The 22,276-nt window shown below is 46.2% G+C and overlaps 1 protein-coding gene across 1 annotated transcript in view; it reads left to right on the top strand.

Moving 5' to 3' along the window:
- Window positions 1-561: 561 nt before the first annotated feature.
- The window catches only part of CCNYL1 (cyclin Y like 1), a 40,864-nt gene continuing 19,149 nt past the window's right edge, over window positions 562-22,276 (top strand). The window contains exons 1-3 of the mRNA XM_049773293.1: window positions 562-609; window positions 13,984-14,058; window positions 16,034-16,068. Of these exons, the coding sequence (XP_049629250.1) occupies window positions 600-609; window positions 13,984-14,058; window positions 16,034-16,068 (120 nt within the window). The 5' untranslated portion in view covers window positions 562-599. The remainder of the gene's footprint in view (window positions 610-13,983; window positions 14,059-16,033; window positions 16,069-22,276) is intronic.

Here is a 22,276-nt window from a genome sequence, read left to right as displayed (position 1 = left end):
AGGAGCTGAGGCCGCGCTCTGTCCCGGCAGTGGCTGCGCCGCTCGGCGCTCGGCGGGGTCCCCTCCCCTCCCGGCGGGGCTGGTCGCCGCCCTCGCGCTGTCGGGCTCGGGCCGGGCGGCGGCGGCGGCGCTCGCGGCCGGGGCCGGGGCCCTCCCTGGCCGGGCCGGCGAGCGGCGGGCCGGAGGGGCCGGCGAGGCGAGCGCGCCGCGGGGCGGCGGGGCGGGTGCGGCCGGCCTTTGTTGGGCGAGGGCGCGGCCGCGGAGCGCGGCGGGGCCGGGGCCGGGGCCGCCCCATGGGGAACACCCTGTCGTGCTGCGTGTCCCCCAATGCCAGCCCCAAGCCGGGCCGGCGCGGGGCCTCGGCCGACCCCGCGGCGCGCACCCACGACGCGGCGGCGCGGAGCCTGGCGTCCGGAGCGCGGGAGCCCCGGGCCGCCTCCGGGGACGCGGGGGCTGCCTCGGCGGCGGGGCCCGAGCCGGCGGCGGCGGCGGCGGGGGACGCGGCGGCGGCGGCGCCCGAGGCCGCGGCCGTGGATCCCGGCGAGCTGGCCGTGGGCGCGGGCGAGGGCCACCACCTGCAGCACATCAGCGACCGCGAGATGCCCGAAGGTAGGGACGGGACGGGGCGGCGGGCGCGCGGCCACGCGGCGAGTCGGCGCGGCCTCGTTGCCCCGAGCCTGCCCTGCCCTGGCCGGGTCGTGGCCGGAGTCAGATCCCGGGCCGGGCCGGGCCGGGCCGGGCAGGGCGTGGGAACCGAGGCTGCTCTGTCGGTGCCTCCGACCCCCCAACTTGCTCTCTCTTCCCACGGCCAGAGCTCAGGCTCTGACTCTCCGCCTGCACCCCACACACCCACTTCACACCGTCCCCTTCGTTCGTTCGTTCATTCATTCATTCAATCAATCAATCAAGCATTCCCTAGTACGCTCGGGCCCCCGCTGTCCTGTTCGTGGCTCTATGTTAACACGCCTGGGGACTTGATCCTTTTATTTATGTATTTAAGATTTTTCTCCCTTTTCTCAAGGAAACTTAAAATACCCCTTTTTAGGGAGTCCCTTCCTCTCCGCCAAGCACTGCTTACGTGGGTACCTGACTGGAGGGCCCAGGTATGGGCTCTGTCTTTGTCCCACCGTTAGGATTGGTGTTAGGACGGATCTTGTCTCTAGGAAGCTAACTTTCAGGGGGAATTGTCCTGTAAACTATTGAAACTGAAAATTGGGCTCGACAGAGGAGAGTACTTAGTGTCCTTAAGTAGGCGGATGCTTCCAGTCGACTTGATCGAACCTGCTGTATTCTTTTCCAACCATAATCTAAATGGTGGGAGCGAAGGCTGTTGGAAAAGGATGAAAGGTGACCAACTGTGTTGTGAGAAGAGGGAGTTTTTCAAGACCCTAAGGAGACCTCACCAGCATCATTCCTTTCCATTTTCCACGTACCACACTGATCTTAAGTCCTGTCCTGCTGAGAGTTGAAAGGACCATTCTCCCCACTGCCCCAGAGCGGGCCAAACCATAAGGTTGGGAGAGGTAAAAACAAACCCAGAATTTGATTTCTAATGTAATGGAAGTCAGCTCCTGCATAAGCACGTTTGTCACCCCTCTGTCCTCCCCCGCCTGCCAGTGGAAGAACTGAGCAGATTGAGGTGAAGTTCCTCACCAGGCCCACGACCGTGGGTGGCAGAGACGTGGCATGTTTGGTATTTTTTTTTTTTTGCCTCTCAAACTTTGGAAAGGGATGAGACGAGATAAGAAGAATTTTGGATAACAAAGCAGTTCTTTAACGAGGACTGTTCTTTAAGTAGAAAACATATCATACAAAAAATGTCAACCCCAGAATAGCTCATTGCTTCATTTACATTCTGGAGAGGGGAGCTGCCTTTTAGCTCTTCTATTTAAACTTCAGTGGATGGACTTGTAACTTCTGCAGAAATTGAAATGATTCCCTTGCGGATCCAGTCCTATGATGGACATGTGTTTGTAATTGGGAAACACTCCTTTTCAGAATATCCAGATGTTGTGAAAGAGTGAATAAACTATGTGAATTGTCTTTTTAGACACAAAGCATGTAAGTACTTGCAAAAGTCTGCATTGCTTGGTACTGTAAGATCAGCCTCGGCGATTTTTACAGCCCAGATGAGGGGTGTTGGCTAGGAGATCAAGATAGGGCTTCTATACAATTTTTAAAAAGATTTACATTCTCTTAAGATACATGTTTTTTTGATGTAGTGAGAACTAAGATACACATTTTCATGTATCTCATCTGGACCTTTTCAGCTATTCATGAGACATAGACATCTGAAAATGTGAGTCACACGGGTCCTGAACAGTTGAGACCCACATGGAGATGACTGATCTGCCCTTGAGTTCTTGGGGTCCTTCAAAGCTGTCTGGAGTGCACCTGGTATTGGTCACTTCACCATATGGTAGACCTCTCTCAAATATTGTACCCTGCACATGTTCTATGTTGCCCATTTATTACACCCGGTGGAATAAAATAGAGGGGAGGCCCGCCAGGAAATGGCTTCCAGGCTAGACTATGTTGCTTTTGGTATCAGGAGGCCCAGGGCTACTCTGCACTGTGGGGGTGAGAGTGAGAGGTGGGGGGGTGAAACAGTGCTGGATTGACACATCTCTGTGGGAGTTGCCTCTAAACACAGCCACTGTGCCCCTCAAAGCCAAGAACTGTGGAAGTAATGTAATGGCCCAGGTCTACCAATCAGCTACAGGGGTTGATGTATTTTGTGTTTTGGGTATTTTTTTTTTTTATTGGTGGGGAGGTTCTTGGTCTGTGCTCTGGGATCACTTCTGGCAGGATAAGGGACTATCTGGGATGCCTGGGATCCAATTTGGGTCATTTGTGTGCAAGGCAAGTTCTCTTCCTGTTGTACTATTGCTCCAGTCCTGAATTGCTAAGTATTTTTATGTTTTATGTTTACTCTCGGGCCACACCCAGCAATACGTAGGGTATATTTGTGGCTCTGCACTCAGGACTCACTCCTGGCAGTGCTCAGGGGAATGAATGAATGGCCATGAGGGATGCTGTGGATTATATATATATATATATATATTTTTTTTTTTTTTGGTTTTTGGTTTTTGGGCCACACCCGGCGGCGCTCAGGGGTTACTCCTGGCTGTCTGCTCAGAAATAGCTCCTGGCAGGCACAGGGGACCATATGGGACACCGGGATTCGAACCAACCATCTTTGGTCCTGGATCGGCTGCTTGCAAGGCAAACACCGCTGTGCTATCTCTCTGGGCCCCAGGTTGATATATTTTAAGATTTGTTCTGCTGATCTCAAGTGGATGCTAAACATGCAGGACTTTAGATCTATGACAGACGTCTTAAATCAGAAAAGTTGAGAAAATAAATGTCAGCATGAACAATTTACCTCTGTATTTCATATTGTTAAATTTCAGTGATCAGAGAAACTTCACTTTTTTCTTTAATCTATTGTTTTCATAGAAACAGTCAGAATACCAAATCCGAAGTACAGGCACATTGGTAGTTTGCACTTTAGGTCTTCATTTCCATTTTATATCAATTTCCTTAGGAAATTGAGAACTATTCTATTTAGATGTAAAACATTCTGACCTTTACTCGTGAAAAAGTAGTCAACTGAGTGGGTGCTTTGGTGTTACCTGCTTATTAGGGGCTGGGTAGATGGTTCACATGGTTCTGCAGGCACTTCTGGGATGCAATCTAGATCCTCTAGATAGAAGATTGACTTTGTAAATGAGACCCTCCTTTGTCCTGAGAATAGACCTTAGATTCCCAGCAACCTAGTGTTGATAGATGCAAAAGCATTCTCTACTTCCTTTTTTTTTTTTTTTTTTTTTACTGTAAGTCTATCCAGTAGAACGAGTGGTAGTGTCCAGAATACAAAACAAGATATTAAAGGTCCCCTTATTTGATTTATTACCAGCTTCTCCTACCAGTCTTTTGTATTCTGACTTTAGAAACTTTAATTTGCTGTCTAAATGTATTCTTTTAGGTGACCTCGTCTATTCACAGGCTCAGAAGGCAATTACCAGTTCTGTATGGAAAAGTCTGAGCAATGAATCTCTTTTCAGTGGCTATTCTCTCTCCCTCTCTCCCTCCCTCCCTCTCTCCCTCCCTTCCTCCCTCCCTCCCTCCCTCTCTCCCTCCCTTCCTCCCTCCCTCCCTCCCTTCCTCCCTCCCTTCCTCCCTCCCTCCCTCCCTTCCTCCCTCCCTTCCTCCCTCCTTCCCTCCCTCTCTCCCTCTTTTCCTCTCTCCCTCCCTCCCTCCCTTTCTCCCTCTCTCCCTCCCTCCCTCCCTCCCTCCTCCTCTCCCCCTCTCCCCCTTCCTCTTTTTCTCTCACATCAAAGATGTTTTCACAATACAGCAAGACATTCTCTCCTACTCATATCTGGAACCCCTACTATTTTGGTGTGGATTCTTAACCTTTTGTATACCTATAAAAAGTGTTGATTTTCTTTTTGTATATATATTTTTTGTTTTGTTTTTGTTTTTTGTTTTTGCATCATACCCGGCAGCGCTCAGGGGCCACTCCTGGCTCTACGCTCAGAAATCGCCCCTGGCAGGCACAAGGGACCATATGGGATGCCGGGATTCGAATCACCGTCCTTCTGCACGCAAGGCAAATGCCTTACCTCCATGCTATCTCTCTGGCCCCAATAATTGTTGATTTTCTAAACATGTGATCATGTTTTCAGCGTGTTTATGGTGGTGGAGGAGTCAGGTGATCATGCAGAGGGCTGGAGAGAGTGCAGGAGTGCCGAGTCTCATCGTTAGCATTGCTGGTTCCCCTAAGTGTGGCTTCAAAAAAACCAGCAAAGACCCAAATGCTGTGAAGTAATGTAAAAAGCTATTAGAACTGTGCTTGACAATGAGAGAATGCTCTAAGATTTATTTCCTGCCACTTTGCACAGCTCTATTGCCTGACTTTTAGTGACTGTGCAATGTCTCATTGAATAATTGGCTCATCATTCAATTACCCACTATATGAGTTAGGCAGCTGGTATTAAAAACCCATATTCACTACCACTTCTAGAAACCACATAATTAGAGTGTTTCATGCTGAGGGGACAGATAGAAACTGATGTGTTGTACTTCTCTCTAGAACTCAGATGGTATGCTCTTTGTCTTAGGACTTAATTCCATATTCCACGCCATTTTTGGTAAGATAGATTCACATTAAATTGTCCTTATTCCAAATTAAAATTACCACTGTTTTTTAATTTTTTTTTTTGGTTTTTGGGTTACTCCTGGCTGTCTGCTCAGAAATAGCTCCTGGCAGGCATGGGGGACCATATGGGACACCGGAATTCGAACCAACCACCTTTGGTCCTGAATCGGCTGCTTGCAAGGCAAACGCCCGATGTGCTATCTCTCCGGGCCCAAAATTACCACTGTTTTTCCACTAGACATAAAAAAAAAATTCTCTTTTTGGTACTGGGGTTTGGTAGTGGTTTTCCTCCTATCTTTAACAAGGTCTGACGGTCCTAGCCATCACTGCAGGAGATGAAAGCAGTGTGAGTTTAGAAAATACACCAAATCCAAAACTTCATTTGTGCTGTCTTTGATTTTGGGAGTTTGGAGTATTCTCCACTGGTTTGGGATATACTTTGGGATATATATTTCTTGGCATTGTTCCTAGTAAAGGACAGATGTTGGCTTCTAGGAGGATAGTCCCTACAGAATTTGGATCCAGTATTTTCGAGTGTCCTCCAGGAATAAACTGCAAGGAGTAGGAATGACAGGCAGTGTTTGCATAGGGCCCTGGCTCTAGCCCTCTGGGCTCTAGAGCACCACTGGGCATGAACTTGATGCCCGCCCCCCCCCCCCCCCACTGTTGCAGCCCGAGCAACATGGCCTCAGTTGGCTTGAGCCCTCAGCCAGAATAGATCTCACAGAGTGACACCTACGGGCCCCCTGAATCCTGTTGAGTATGAGATGCTGAGGAGAAAGTGGAGGAAGGTATGAGTGGGCTAGATGGAGGGTACTTTTCAGGGGCCCTCCAAGGTGGCTGTTCTTGGGGGGAGGCTGTGACTTGAACCCACTTCAGGTAGGTCTAGCTCAGGTGCTGGCAAAGGACAAAAATACAGGTCAAGGGAGTTACAGGAGGAAGATGGTGGCTTCCTGCATTTGGGGACTAGTGGGTCTTGCCATATAATGGGTTTCAGGGGCTAGAGCCATAGCACAGCAAGGAGGGCATATACCTTGCACACATACAACACAGTTTGATCCCTGGCACCCCATATAGTCCCACAAGTACCACCAGTGCAGAGCCAGGAATAGTCCCTGATCACCACTGGGTGTGGCCCAAGACAAAAACAAACAAAAGTAGATTTAATTGAGGCTGGAGCAATAGTGCAGCAGTAGGGTGTTTGCCTTGCTCACAGCTGACCCTGGACGAACCTGGGTTCGATCCCCCCCACCCCCCATCCCATATGGTCCCCTGATCCAGGATCAATTTTTGAGTGCATAGACAGAAGTACTACCCTTGAGTGCTGCCTGGTGTGACCCAAACCTGTAGACTGTAGACCAGGGGTCTCAAACTCAATTTACCTGGGGGCGCAGGAGGCAAAGTCGGGGTGATCCTTGAGTGCAAAGTCAGTAGTAAGCCTTGAACATTGGGGTGTGTGACCCAAACAACTAAAACAAAACAAAACAAAAAAAGATTCCTCTAGGACAGGGCCACAAAATGTTGTATGGAGGGCCTCGAGTTTGAGACCCCTGCTGTAGAGTGTGGCCCCCCCACCCCCGCAAAAAAGATTTAATTGCAATGAAGAATCCCAGGTGAATTCTATGGAAGGGGGGGTGAAAGGGTGTGCATCCCTTTCTCCCAATTTGGGGGGGTCACAAGAGGCTTTCTTGGAAGCCTCCTTCTGGTGCTGTGTCTGGGGACCAGGTGGTACTAGGGACAGGGCTTAGGGCTTTACTCTCAGAGCAGGTAGGTGCTCTGACCCTGGAGGTTGTCGTCACTGCACCCATCTTGTGTGAGTACATGCGTGTGTGCGTGCATGTGTGTGTAACCACTTCTCCAGCCCTGATGATAACACAGAAAGCCGAGATGACTGGGAGAACAGACCCAGGTGGGAGCAGGGCCGCCCATTAAGAGGCTAAGGCAGTAGTTGGGTGAGTCAGCAGTGACTTGAACAAAAACAAGACACCGAAATAGAACGAAAGCCCTGACGAAATGCAGTAAATACAAAGTGGGTAGCCAAGATATGAACAGGCCAATTACAGAGCAAGAAAGGACAAGGGACCAGTAACCTAGAGTCCTGAGTCTAAGCTGGACATGAGGCCTTGCTCAGAACACAGGACAGCTGACACGATACTTCCTCAGAGCTCTTGAGATTATATTATTGAAAGTCAAATAGTTGTATTGAAGGAGATTTAGAGGGGCCTGAGAGGTAGCACAGCGGTAGGGCATTTGCCTTGCATGCAGCTGATTTAGGACGGATGGTGTTTCAAATCGTGACATCCTATATGGTTCCGTATGCCTGCCATTTCTGAGCAATTTCTGAGTGCAGAGCCAGGAGTAACCCCTGAATGCCGCCTGGTGTGACCCAAACCACAAAAAATAAAAAAAATTAAAAAAAATGGAGGAGATTTAGAGATGTGAGGGGAAAGAAAGACAGAGAGACAGAGTCTCATTTAAGAGAGAACACAGGAGGCTGGAGAGATAGCATGGAGATGGAGGTAAGGCATTTGCCTTGCATGCAAGGTTGTTCGAATCCCGGCATCCCATATGATCCCCTGAACCTGCCAGCAGCGATTTCTGAGTGTAGAGCTAGGAGTAATCCCTGAGTGTTGTCGGGTGTGACCCAAAAACAAAACAAAGCAAAACAAAACAAAAAATATCCCCAAAAAGAGAGAGAACACAGGCTCTCCTAGAAGGGGAAAAGTGGGGAAAAGGCAGGGAAAAGTGCTGGAAGACAACTCCAATGGTTGGACCTGGGGTTATCTGTACCTGAAAGTTTATTAGGGGGCTGTGAAACAGTAAAATTAAAAAACTACAAAATTGTTTAACCTCAAGAAGGTCAGTCTGGCACAGCAAGACCACAAAGCAAACGCAGTTAATTCTGAAAATCTGTCTTGAGGAATATATCCTGGAGATATACCACAAATGTGCAACTACATATTTACAGGTTTTTTTTGTTTGCAGAATTATTTCCAACAGTAAAGTACTGGAAATAATTTAGTGTGAGTAATGACTGGTGAGATAAACTGGTTCATATCTACCTAATGGAGAGTTAGAGCCTCAGAAAAGAATTCACTCTGTACTGGCCTGACATCACCCCCAGTGAGCTGACTAAAAGCCAGAGGAGGCGCACTAGGAGCCTACTTCTTGCTGCAAGCAGGAGAAAAAATGTTCTTGCTTATTAAAAAACAAAAACAAAACTGAGAAAAATGCTAATTGGGTGGCTTTTACTTCCTTTCACGACTGTCCAAAACTACATGGACTAAGATACTTGGGTATGAGTGGACATTCCTTATGCTTTACAGGGAAATGCTCAGTGTTCACTTTATGCTTTTAAGTTGATCTGTTGCTCATATGTTTATGTGTGAGATATAGATCACTTTATATTTTAGGAATCTTACAAATAATGTTAGTATTGGACATGGGGTCACTTGTGGCAATGTTCAGAGATCATTCTTGAGCGAGGCTCGGGACCATATTTGGTGCTGTGGCTTGAACCCGTGTCAGCAGGTACCTTATCTGTTGTTCTGTTGTATGTATGTATACCTCCACATGCACATATAATTTTTTTTACATAGGAGTGGACTGGCTCTAAATTAAAAGATTGTTTAAAAACGAGACTTGATATATGAAGAATGTGAATCCCATTTATGACACACGAGACTAGGGTAAGCCTCAATGTACCTTGTTTCTGGGCTGCCCGTTCCAGCTTAGGTGCCGTGGACAAGCAGCCAGAATGGAACCCAGGGCTAGGCTCTGTCACTTGGTCTCTTCACAGCTGTGCTTTAGTGTTGTTATGGGGTGAGCCTTGTTTATCTAGCCGGTTACTCGCTCTTAACTGGAAGGGTTATAGTGACTTTTTCCCTCATCTTAAAAACATGTTCTAAAGTACCAGAGAGGACAAATGCAAGAGGCTTATCCTGCCCGACCCAGGCTCCTCATATGACCCACTGAGCTCACCAGGAGTGATTTGTGAGCACTGCTACAGGTTGCCCCAGAGCAAAATGTTAAAACTGTACATCTGCACAATGTAAGTGAAAAAGAAGTAACTTAAATTCCTATTCCTTTTTTTTTTTTTTTTTTGGGCCACACCCGGCGTTGCTCAGGGGTTACTCCTGGCTGTCTGCTCAGAAATAGCTCCTGGCAGGCACGGGGGACCATATGGGACACCGGGATTCGAACCAACCACCTTTGGTCCTGGATCGGCTACTTGCAAGGCAAACACCGCTGTGCTATCTCTCCGGGCCCCCTATTCTTTTTTGAAATGTTTTTTTTTTTGTTTGTTTTTGTTTTTGGGTCACACCCGGCGGCGCTCAGGGGTTACTCTTGGCTATCTGCTCAGAAATAGCTCCTGGCAGGCACGGGGGACCATATGGGACACTGGGATTCAAACCAACCACCTTAGGTCCTGGATTGGCTGCTTGCAAGGCAAATGCCGCTGTGCTATCTCTCCGGCCCAAATTTCTATTCGTTTTTAAGTTTTTACCTCTCTGAGCTTTTTCCTTTTTCTTTTCTTTTGGTTTTGGTTTTGGTTTTGGGCCTCACTCAGCAGTACTCAGAGGTTACTCCTGGCTCTGGGCTCAGAAGTCGCTCCTGGTGGATCCAGGGAACCATATTGGATGCCAGGGATGAAACCTGGGTCCATCTCAGATTTGCAGCATGCAAGGCAAACGCCCTACCGCTGTGCTATCACTTGCTCTGCTTTTTCCATTTTTTAAATATTTAAACACATTTTGATTGAAGCCCCTTGATTTACGAAATTATTCATAGTTGAGTTTCTGGCATACAATGTTTCTACAAATAAAATCATTACCTATGTCCCCAGGTTTCCTCTCACCCCAGCAGCCTTCCTCCATGAAATGTATACTTTGGGGCCTGAGCAGTGGCACAGTGTAGGGCGTTTGCCTTGCAGATATTAACCTAGGATGGATTGTAGTTCGATCCCCCAGCATCCCATAAGGTCCCCCAAGCCAGGAGCGATTTCTGAGCGCATAGCCAGGAGTAACCCCTGAACGTCACCGGGTGTGGCCCAAAAACCCAAAAAAGAAATACTTTTTTTTCCTTTGGTTGCAGTTTGGATCTCAGTATGATAGTTTTATTGGTACACAGTTCAAATACACAATTTGAACAATAACATATTTCTATACCTTTAAGGTAGGGGTTTTGCCTCCTTCCCCATTCCTCTTATTCCTACCCCCCCCCCCAGGTTTCTTTCTCCCATTGGATCTCATACATTGAGTTGTCCTGTTATTTTGTATTTCACAGATAAGTAAGGTTGTCTGTTTTTGTTTTCCTTCTTGACTTTACTAAGCACATCCTGCAGTTTCATCAGGTGGCAGCAATGTTGTGACTCCATCCTTCTTTAACTGCAGTGTTGCAGTGTCTGTGCACCACATTCTCCCAGTCTGCTGCTCAGGCCATGACACCCAGCTTGATTCCAAGCACCCTAGTCCAAGAAACTCAGCAGAGTCTCTTCAGAAGTGTTTCAGAGCTTACTTTATGATACAGGCCTGTCACCTGTGCCATAGTCACATGCACGTATGTGGCTTATGGAGTGAAACAAGACTCGAAACCAAGGTAGTCCAGAGTGGTTTGGAAGGCCACATTAGGAAGGTTGTCAGAGCCCAGATGTACAGAAACAAATCCCAAGCCAGCAGTGCGTTGGGGGAGGGGGTGCAGGGACTGCCCCTCTGCTGAGAGAGGAGCAAATACAGAAAGGAATGAGCTTCATAGGCAGCTGGCAGACCTGCCATGCTTGTTTTCTGTGCCTCATCTGTGTTCTGTGCCCCATGTGAAGATGGTGGCGGAGTGAGTGGAGGTTGGTGAGCACTTCTGCAAGTGCAGTCAGTCTGGGTGGGTGTAAGTGACAGCTGCATCTAATTGAGGTAGAGTGAAATCAGTGTCAAGTTCAATCTTCTGAAATCTGTTTCCTGCCAGATGATTTCTTGGTTACTACATCTCCCTTCCATACTTTGACAGGAAACAGCATTTATGGACAGTTATGATGTCATGGTTTAAGCAATTTTAGCCTGAAAGCCCTTTATTTATTTTAATGTATTTTTCACATTTTAACATGTATGCATATGAGATTTGACATTTCCCTAGGTTAGAGGTTAAGCAGCATCTGAGGTCATTGCAGATCTCCAGATTTCTTTCTCTCAAGTAATGTTTACACTAGGCTCAAACTTATCATTTTCTGAAGTTGTACTTTTCCTATTCCATCTTGTCATGCTGAGCACTGCCTGGGAACCCTGCTGCCCCCTTTTTACCAGCTCTATATGTAAGAAAGTTCTGATAATAAAGTTTATTATTAAGCTCTAAAATCCCAAGAATAGGGGTTTGGTAAGGATAGAATAATAGTCCATCATGCATCAATTAATCAGTATGCTGTCATTATATTGCTTGCTAGTAATATAGTAGCGTGTCAGTTGTGTATTGACAAGAGCTTGGGGGTGGGAAGCATCACCTAGTGATGCTCGAGTTTTTTATGAGTGCTCAGAGGAGCCTATGGGATGCCAGGACCTATCCTGGGTTGACCGTGTTGAAGGTAAATGCCCTCCCCTCTGTGCTATTGCTCCAGCCAGAACTCTGTTTTTAATGTTAAAGTAAAACAAAATTCAAGTGAATGGTTTTGAACTGATGGGTTGACATTTTCTGCTCACATGAAAGGAATTTAACTCCAGCTTTAGTTGTGATTATCATAATTCCCATTAACTAGGTCATTGCCTGTTGATTTTCTTTAACAGAAACTTTCAGAATAGCTTAAAATTAACTGTTGCCCTGAAACCTGAATAAGTGAAGCACTGCTTGGTCTAGGAATTGAGAGCTGGTCTCTCCTCCTATCTCGAGCCTCACATTTCCCCCTTCCTTAAACAGAAATGGGGCCACCCTGCATTTCCCGAGGAGCTAAGTACCTGGAGTGGCCTGTCTGGGCCCTCAGCATAGTCCTGGGGACATGGTATGAGATTGGGGACACCCAGCAAACAGGGGGAAGGGAAGAGTGGTTGGCAGGGGCATGGACTCTGCCCTTGTTTGCTGTTGGGCACCCCTGGAGGTCGGGAGGTCCATGTTGTTGGTGCTATTTCTTGTACCCTTGCCTCTTGAGTTTCACATTTAGTCCACGATAATGAACACTGTTTTGGGAGACTTGTGTGTCTGTATTTGAAGCCAACTCTTTTATTTTGGTACGTTTCCCAGGTTTTTTTTGAACCTCGCTCCTTAAAACATGTCATGCCTTAGACCCTCGCTAGATGGTGAGGCTACTTCTGAGTCCATTTTTGAGTCAGAACAAGGCAGGACACGCCATGATCCTCCCAGAGGCAGCAGTGAAAGCCCTGACTCTCGTTTTTTGAACAGCGAGTATTAGCTCGTTTCAGATGTGAGAAAACACTTAAAAGTAGGACTTTTCACATAAAAATGTCCAACCACAGTTTTCACCAATGAACTCAGACTCAGTGCAGAAACTACCCGAGAAGAAAGCAGTGAATTTTGCTGTACTGTGCTGGCTGTTGTGTTCAGATGGATGGTCTAGAGTCCTGTGAGCCAGAAGGTGGTCTGTTCCGTCAGAGAGGGAAGATGCCAAGTGGATAGTTGGTGAAGTGAAGTGGGGGGGGGGGAAGTTGGTTGACCCCTCAAATCATTACTTTCCAGTAGATCAGTGTATAATATGATTCTCTTATAAGCCAAGGGCATCCAACTCCACTTTCTTGCACGATTGGCAAAATGACTTTGATTGGATTTTGAAGATGTATATCGGGATGCTCTTCATTTTTCTGTTTTCTGCTTTTTGGGCCACATCTGACAGTGCTTAGGGATTACTTCTGAAGGGATCATATGTGAGGAAAGCATTGCCTACCTCTTTTTTTTTTTTTTTTTTTTTTTGGTTTTTGGGTCACACCCTGCAGCGCTCAGGAGTTACTCCTGGCTCTACGCTCAGAAATTGCTCCTGGCAGGCTCGGGGGACCATATGAGATGCCGGGATTCGAACCACCGTCCTTCTGCAAACGCCTAACCTCCATGCTATTTCTCCGCCCCCCTCCCCCCCTTTTACCTCTTGTATCATCTCTCTTGGCCAGTTTTCTGTTGTTGCTTGGTTGGGTGAGGACACCTGCACTAGCCACACTATTTCTCAGTGACTGCCACCTCAGTCCTTTGACAGACACCCCGGGCCTGAGCACCCCTGTTCTCTTAGTTGTGATGCTCAGGGGAACATGTGGTCACATCAGGCTGTAGTGCTTCCACAGTTGCCCTTTGCTGCAGTGCTCACTGTGCTCACTTGGGGCTGCACCTTCAATCTTGCCATTTACGAGTAAGATGCTCTTTGCTGAGGTACCCACAAGCGTGCCTGCTGACAGGTGCATTTCCCAGCACTGGTGTGCCCATGGCCATCTATGGTGCTGCCTGTGCAGGCCTCAGCCTTGGTAGCATGTTCACCCAGAGGCAGCTCGGGTGCCAGGATCACAGGCAGCACCTGTGGATGGTGGTTGGCACGTGTGGGCACTGGACGGACACCAAAGAGTTGGAGTTGGTTTTGACCGAAAACTCTTCACAGCTCTGTCAAGATGGATGTGTAGCCATGGGGGCACACCCAGGGGTGTCAGGGCTTTCTCCTGGCTCTGCACTCAGGAATTACTCTGGCTGGCGGTGCTCAGGGAACCAAATGAGATCAAACCCAGGTTGCCCACAAGTAAGGCTCCCCTCCCCACTGTACTATCTCTCTGGCCCATTTGTAGCCTTGTTAAAATCATGGATTTTCCTGTCTACCTAAGTGTTGACATCTTTTTCTCTTTCCTTCACAGACTTAGCTTTGGAAACAAACCCTTCTGACCACCCTAGAGCAAGCACAATTTTCCTCAGCAAATCACAAACTGATGGTAAGACAGATTTTCCTCCCGAAAAAAAAAAAAAGCTTGAAACAATTAATTTTGTTTTGCATATTACAAAAGGAACTAAGACTATTAATTAACATTGACTTAAATGTTCCACTTTTTCGTGTATTCATTTTTCTTATTTTACTATGTGATGATGCACTTTTATTTAGTTGTTACTATTTCCTGATAACTCCTGGACAGCTAAACGCTTTGCCACTTGTTTAATCAACATTGTTGACCATGTGTGTTGATGTAGCTTACTTCTAACTAAATTCCCTTCTCAGCAAAGAACACACACTTTGTTCCCCCCCCCCCCCCAGAACACACATTTTAAAGATGAATGACAGGGTTTAGGTCAGTCACTAGACTAGACTTTACTAGACTAAATTAAAAAATCATGTGGGGAGTGATTGAGCCCATTTTACATTTCCTGCATTTTACACAGTACTCAATAATCCAAATCTGTGCTACTCTACGTTATCCAAAATGTTCTCTGAATTGAATTTTACATAAGGCTGTGTAGATGCTAACCTGCCCGGTGGGGCCCCAGCAAGTTAACCTCAGCAGTGGAAACATTCCAAGTGAGCTGTGTCCCTTTCATGACGAGAGGCAGAATTGGGGGAATTGTACCTACTTTTGCTTGCCACTTAGTCCCCTTAAAATAGGGGCTTTGTACTGTCTGTGACCAAGCTGTTCTAGTTGGCACAACACTGAGTAGAGGTGAAGGTTTGTCTTCTTGGAAGTCCTGCGCACAGTGAAAGCAGAGTGCTGGATATGCCAATATTTTCACCGTGTGTGGACTTGGTGTTGTGCCCATTAGTTTTGCTTAGCTTTGCTTTGCTTGTAGGTTTCTTCCCTGGGCTGCTCACAAGCAGTGAGTATGGAGGCAGTTAAAGAAATACTGTTCCCTCCCTTATTCCACCATAGGTGATCTGGGCCTCTGATTTCTTTCCTGAACTGGGGAAGATGAATTCTAACCCAGGCCTTCTCTGGAACTTTGATCAGAATTATCTGTGTGTTGTAGACATTGATTTTTGTTAGCAAACCCAATTTAATACTAACTTAAAGTAGGTTGCTTTTGTTTGTTTGTTTTTGGGCCACACCTAGTAACACTCAGGACCATATGGGATGCTGGGCCTTGAACCCGGGTTGGCCATGTCCAAAGCAAATGCCTTCCTGCTGTGCTATCCTTCTGGCCCATCATAGGTTTCTTTCTAGTGAGTAAAAACCCATCTCAGTAAGTTATTTTAATAGTTTGCGAATAGGCCTTTGTGGATGTTTCCAGAGGTACTGGTGGGCCTAAAGCATAATGTCTGGCCAGAACTGCTTTAGAACTACAGTTGTCACCGCCTGATGAGTCAACTTTGTAAATGTAGACTCAAAGAAGTGCTTGTGAGCAGGGACTTGGATGTGCAACAGGCACAGATTGTCAGCCAAATGCTCACCTTCCCTGATTTTCTTGGTCAAAAAGCAAAGTCAGGTTTTTATTTGTTTAAATTTAAAACTTGGGGAAGAAGAGGGTTTTAACTTTGTAGTTAAAACACTTAGACTAAAACACTTAGTAGAGCACTTGTCTTACATGTGCGAGGCACTGAATATGATCCCCCAAACAGCCAGAACAGATCAAATGGGTTTAGAACACCTGTATAGAGTCAGGGCTTCAGCTTCCCAGCATGACACACCGATGGTGATCCCACCAACCCCCAAATGTCCAGTGACGTCCACCACCAGCTGGTCTGTCCATGTTGTGTCTTCTTCCTCCCTCTGTTGTTAGCATAGGAGGATTTGTCTTGAATTTTACAAGAACCTCATCTTACAAGGTGACTTAAATGATCTATTTTATTAGAAATTACTTTTGACATAGAGTGGGATTTTATCTCATCCCATATATTGGTAACTAATACATCAGATAATCAGCAAGTTTGTTTTCCTATGGCATTTGTATTAGAATTGATGAGTTAATTTTTTTTATTCTTAGTGCGAGAAAAGCGGAAGAGCAACCATTTAAACCATGTAAGTAAACAGTTGAAATACAAGCTTTTACTTGAATGAAGAATGTGTCTGCCATGATTGCTATGCAAATAAAATGGAGCTTATACAGTTAGCATGGGCCTCTTTTTCCAGAGCTTAAAATCTCCTCTTTTCCTAATTACCAAGTGTAGTTAGGGAAGGTTTAGGTTTCCCCTCAACCCTTTTTCTTTAAGGTATTCGACATTTAAGCTAAAGTTCAGTGCCATATTTATGGTATAAAGTTCTGCCTTGATTTTTCGATCCTGTTGTTTAACTGCAGTCACAAGAAAATGGAAGCTAAGTAAATTTTCAGCACTATCCCTGTTGACTTCCTATTCTAGCGTATCTTCTTCACTCTACCAGCACCTTCTCCCTCTGTTCCCTGAATGTGTATTCTGGATTAATGAAATGACATGTTTGTTGTTATGCTCCTGTAAAAAGCCACTGCTTAACTGCATCATTCTTTCTCTCCTATTGTATACCAGACTCTCTTCTGGTACACAGAACATCTTTCTGAAATCTGTGTGCTTTGTGCCTCTCAAGAATAATCAATCCCCCATTTTCCTAGCCAGCTTTATCCTCATATAGGCCAGGCAAATGCATTTAAGTAGCTCCCTGTCTGGTATTCCTGCTTTCACATTCTTTTCTTTTTACTTTTTTTTTTATTTTCAACAAATTTGACCATTTTACTTGCCTTACTCGAAGCACTTCCCCTTCCCACCCAAATGTGCCATGTGTCTCTGCCTCTCACCAACACTGTACTTGCCAGAGCACATCTGTTCCGTTTCTTTCTTAGCAACCAGCTTCCCAGCCTGTCACCCTACTCCTCCCAGACCCGCTGCTTTCCCTAGGCCTGCTGTGTGCCATTTTTCCTGAGCTATCTGGAGTCATCTGGGTTCTCACATAGCTGCCGCCCATGTTGGTTCCCTACGTCCTAGATTCTGTGCGTTCTTGTGCTAGGCAGACTGTTCGACTGGAGCACATTGTCCTGAGAAGGGCACAGGGACAAAGGCTTTTCGAGCTCAAGACTTTATTTGATAAATTCGATATGATAAAGCATAGAATTCTAAGTCGAATCTCTTTAGTGGGGAGGATTTAGGATCACACCTGGGGTGTTCAGGTGCTTAAGAAACACTAATTTCTGGCTCTGTGCTTAGGAATCACTCCTGGCAGGCTCAGGGGATCCTATGGGATCCGGGGGATCGAACCTGAGTTGGCCATGTGCAAGGTAAACACCCTCCCTGTGGTACTATTGCTCTAGAACTAGTTGAACTTTATTTTTGCAAGCCATACTCTTAAATATGTGTGCATTGTGTGCTCCATTATGTATAATGTATAAACAACTGTAGCCATTTCCCCTTGCCTAGTCCTCTCTGGGATTCGATGATGCCTTCTCTCTCTCTGTCTCTCTCTCTCTCTCTCTCCCCTCTCTCTCTCCCCTCTCTCTCCCCCCCTCTCCCCTCTCTCTCTCCCTTCTCTCTCCCCCCCTCTCCCCTTTCCCCCCTCTCCCCTCTCTCTCCCCCCCTCTCCCCTCTCTCTCCCCCCCCTCCCCTCTCTCTCCCCCCCTCCCCTCTCTCTCCCCCCCTCTCCCCTCTCTCTTCCCCCCCTCCCCTCTCTCTTCCCCCCTCTCCCCTCTCTCTTCCCCCCTCTCCCCTCTCTCTTCCCTCCTCTCCCCTCTCTCTCCCCCCTCTCCCCTCTCTCTTCCCGCCCTCTCCCCTCTCTCTCCCCCCTCCCCTCTCTCTCCCCCCCTCTCCCCTCTCTCTCCCCCCTCTCTCTCCTCTCTCTCTCTCCGCTCTCTCCCTTCTCTTCTCTCTCCCCTCTCTTCTCTCTCCCCCACTCAATTCTGAAATTCCATACTGATTTCTGTGGCTTCTTAATTTCACAGTGGTCACCCCTCCCATTCGTGTTTCCCTCCAGTGTTCCTGTTAGCAGCACAGGAAGAAGGAGTGTTGGGCCTCTTCCGCCAGAGGTTCCCAAGGTTGCTCTGCTGACTAGTGCTTTGCAGAGACAAGATTTCTGTGACCTGACCCTATGTGTCCCTGTGCCTGCTGGAAACCTCCCCATAGCAGATGTGGTGTAGAAGTGTGCCTGAGGCTCTTCAGGCCCTTCATTGTCTTCTGTCTAGCTTCCTCAAGAGCTTCCTGACTTTTGAATTTAGAGAAGAGTCGTTGTTTTACATTGATGGGATTATTTCACTGATCAGGTCTTCATCTTTCTGAGGGTGTTTAAGACCTTTTTCATTTGCTGCTGAATTTTACCTCCTTCAATCCCTCCTTCCTGCTTCACTACTACTCGCTCAGTCGCTTATTTACTGAAGGCTTCTCTTGTACAAGGGCCCCCCGTCCTAAGGTCTGATTGAGGCACTAAGGGAGCAGAACCGGAGTTCCGGGCCTCACGAAGGGCTCTGGGGCCTCACCTCTGCAAAAAGAGACCCCTGGTGTTGGAAAGACCCAGTGCCCTCTCAGTGCCCTGGGAAGCAAGGACATTTCCTCTTCTCCTGGGCCAGTCACTCTCAGCACCTTCCTTTTCACTCCCTCATCTTTCAGATATGAAAAATTACCAGTTTTTTTTTAACCTTGCTTCACCGTTTTTTTTTTTAATCTATTATTTTTAGTCTAGTGAAGTTGTTTTATTAGGGAGGAGTTGGGGTTCCTCAGTCTTACTTTTTAAAAATGTGGGCTGAGAAGCATTTGGTAACAATGAGTTTCCTTTTAAAAGTAGAAAATGGCCAAAAATGACTCAGAGTCCACCACATCACAGATCCGAAGTGTTGTCAAGGCTTGGCCAAGTTATGTTTCCCAGATGAAAAGGGTCCCAGGTGAAAGAGTTTGCAAAGCCCTTTGTGAAAATGCTAGTTTCTAACATGAGAGGAGGGGAGTCGGCACACTTGCAGTCTGTGGTATTTACTCAGCCAGACACTTGGTACTTAAAATTGAGGGTTCAGATTTAATTTATTGTATCCAGGTAGCATCTTTGCTTAGATTGTTTTATTTCTCTTTTATGCTCATTTGCCTGGCCTGCACGTGAAGCTGCACTGGGTGGCCCACTGAGCACTGCCAGGTTGACACCTGAGCAGTCTGACACAGCCCCTGAGCCCCCATCCCCTGAATTCTTTCTGTCCCTCACGTGCTCATCAGTGTACTGTACACTAGTTTTTCTATAACGTGTACAGTGTTTGAAAGTTTATGGTTATGGGGCCGGGCGGTGGCGCTAGAGGTAAGGTGCCTGCCTTGCCTGCGCTAGCCTAGGACGGACCGCGGTTCAATCCCCTGGCGTCCCATATGGTCCCCCAAGCCAGGAGCGACTTCTGAGCGCATAGCCAGGAGTAACCCCTGAGTGTCACCGGGTGTGGCCCAAAAACCAAAAAAAAAAAAAAAAGAAAGAAAGTTTATGGTTAATTATTTGAAGCCACTAATTGTTGGGAAAAGTGCAAAACTTTGCTTGAGTAATGGGGAAGAGAAAAAAGTGAACGAACTTTAATCATTGTTGAATGAATTAAGAGTCAAGTAAGCAGAACAGGTGAATTCAGGAAGGGGCAGGGCTTCAACTTGTGGTGGAGGCTGGCTTGTGTTCGGCTTAAAGGCTTCCAGGTGGGCTGAATCTCGAAGTTTCCTCAGTGGACTGGAGGTTCCTCAGTAATACGCCCTTTTCTCTTTAAGATGATTGAAGTCCTTGTGGCTTGTCATCAGTGCTGAATCATTTCTAATCTAATGACCACCTGAAATGATTCCTGTTAGAACTAGACTTTGTTGGTTGTTGTTTGAGTTAAATATCTGCATTTCATATTTTGTTGGTTGTGTAATTAACTGAAACAGCAAGACAACAGTTTTGTTGTTGTTGTTGTTGTTGTTATAAAGGACACTTGTCTTCATTTCTCAAGCAAGATGAGGGACAGTCACCCGCTGGTGCCAATACAGGCGATTTCTGGCATGCTTGAGGGACTGGGGATTCTAGCTCTATAGAGCTGGATGCATGAGGGGAGAGTTGGCCTCAGTGTTCTCGTTATTGTTTGAATCTGGCCCATAGGTTGCAAGCAGTTCCCTCACTACATCAAAAAGGAAGATCTAAAAAATGAGAGAAATTAAAGACCACCTCTCATTGGCACTTTTTAATGTTTTAATGAATATTTTCAAAGACCTACCAGTATATAAAGAATAAAAAAAAAATTTTTTTTTTTGGTTTTTGGGCCACACTCAGCAACGCTCAGGGGTTACTCCTGGCTGTCTGCTCAGAAATAGCTCCTGGCAGGCACGGGGGACCATATGGGACACTGGGATTCGAACCAACCACCTTTGGTCCTGGATCGGCTGCTTGCAAGGCAAACGCCGCTGTGCTATCTCTCTGGGCCCAAGAATAAAAATATTTTAAATTGAAAATGGGAGGACTTAAGGTTCTACTAGCTAATCTATATTTGATATTTCCTAATTATTTTAATTTTTATTTATTTTTTTGGTTTTTGGGTCACACCGGGCAGCGCTCAAGGGTTACTCTTGGCTCCATGGTCAGAAATCGCTCCTGGCAGGCTTGGGGGACCATATAGGATGCTGGATTCGAATCATTGACCTTCTGCATAAAAGGCAAACGAATGCCTTACCTCCATGCTATCTCTCCCCCCCCCCCCAAATTTTTATTTCCCCCATTCTATAGATTTTTGTTCAGAATTTTTTTTTATTTAATAGTGACCTTAATAAAGACAACCTATAAAGGTATTGAATGAAATCATTTTTCATGTTCTATTTGTTTTCTTGTGTGTGTGATTCTGGAAGTAAGTTATATATCACTTGAAGAGTATAAGGTGCATATCAGAATTTTTGATAAAATTAAAAAAAATTTAACTTGAAGGATAATTTGTTTTGCAGTCTGAAACTTTGAAAATATATGTCTAGAATGTGACTTCACATTAAAGCATGTGAAATAAGTAGACTGATATTTGACATTCTACCACCTGGCCTCTGGCAGTATTTGTGCTGGATTTTAGAAAGTATCAGCTGGATTTCTCCTTACTGCAGCTCGTGAGGGATGCAATGGGAGAGTGTGACAGCTTCCTGCAACTAATTTATATGTCTAAGAGGAAGGCTTATTTTTTTTTGAAAAACAAATTCTGTGGGATTGAAGAATGTTAGTATTTTAACTTCTTAGAGTGACTGGAATTTGCCAGACATTTCACCTGAAGAGAACCATATGGCTACCATAGTTGAGGCTATTTCAGATTTGAGTCTGGCTGCATTCTCGGACCTTTGTAACTAAGTGGGTACTTCTGAAGTGGTTTTGAAAGATTCATGTGTTTTCTCTGGTCACCATCAGCTCAGTATCGGCAAATCAAATCTCACTGATCAGTTCTCTGACAGGCGTGACCTCTGAAATGTCACTGATTTTTTTTTGGGGGGGACGGGGCCACACCCATTGACACTCAGGGTTACTCCTGGCTATGCACTCAGAAATTGCTCCTGGCTTAGGGACCAAACCGAAGTTCGTCCTAGGCTAGTGTGCGCAAAGCAGATGCCTTAACGCTTGCGCCACCACTCCGGCCCCTGCAATGTCACATGTATTAAGTAATTTGTGAAACCCTTGTCAGACTCATTTGTTCTGACTTGTGTGCCAGCCCTTGAGATTGGTGTCAGGCCTTTCCCTTTCCTTGAGGTGCTGGCTGGCTTAGGGGGGCCCACAAGCACATTAGCAGTATGTCACACGCTGTCTGTCCCCCATGGCTGTTGGTGAAGGTACTTTAGAGGATTTTGAGGAAGAAACTTGCTGGTAAAAGGAGGAAAATAACTTGTAGATAGAAAATGCAGCTTTGAGTGAGGCAAGGAAATATGAATGCCCAATAGTTTGTAGCATAGAATTAAGACAATTTGTACATGAAAGGAAAGTATTCTGTGCAGTTCTCACATGATTAATAGCAGTCTTAAATAATAGGAAAAGTTAAGTTCTCTTGTTTTTAGGTCTTCCTTTATGATGTGAGAATTTTAAAAGGCTCCTCAGTTACCATTTACACAGAGAAGCTGGTCCAGCAGCTTATCAGCCCTAGAGCCCTTGTTGATATCTGTCTGGGCAGCCACCATTGTCTTTCTCTCTGAGCCAGTATCTTGTTTGCTGCCTTTCCTGGACTACAGTGAAAAAGTGCTAGTGTGTCCATACGATGGAAAGCATTGTGCTTTACTATATATAGTCACTGAATGCCAGGAATCGAAACTTTAGTTTTGTAAGAAAA

This window comes from Suncus etruscus, chromosome 5, assembly GCF_024139225.1.
Source record: "Suncus etruscus isolate mSunEtr1 chromosome 5, mSunEtr1.pri.cur, whole genome shotgun sequence".
NCBI classification, from domain to species: domain Eukaryota; kingdom Metazoa; phylum Chordata; class Mammalia; order Eulipotyphla; family Soricidae; genus Suncus; species Suncus etruscus.
This window is presented reverse-complemented; position numbering and strand designations above follow the sequence as displayed.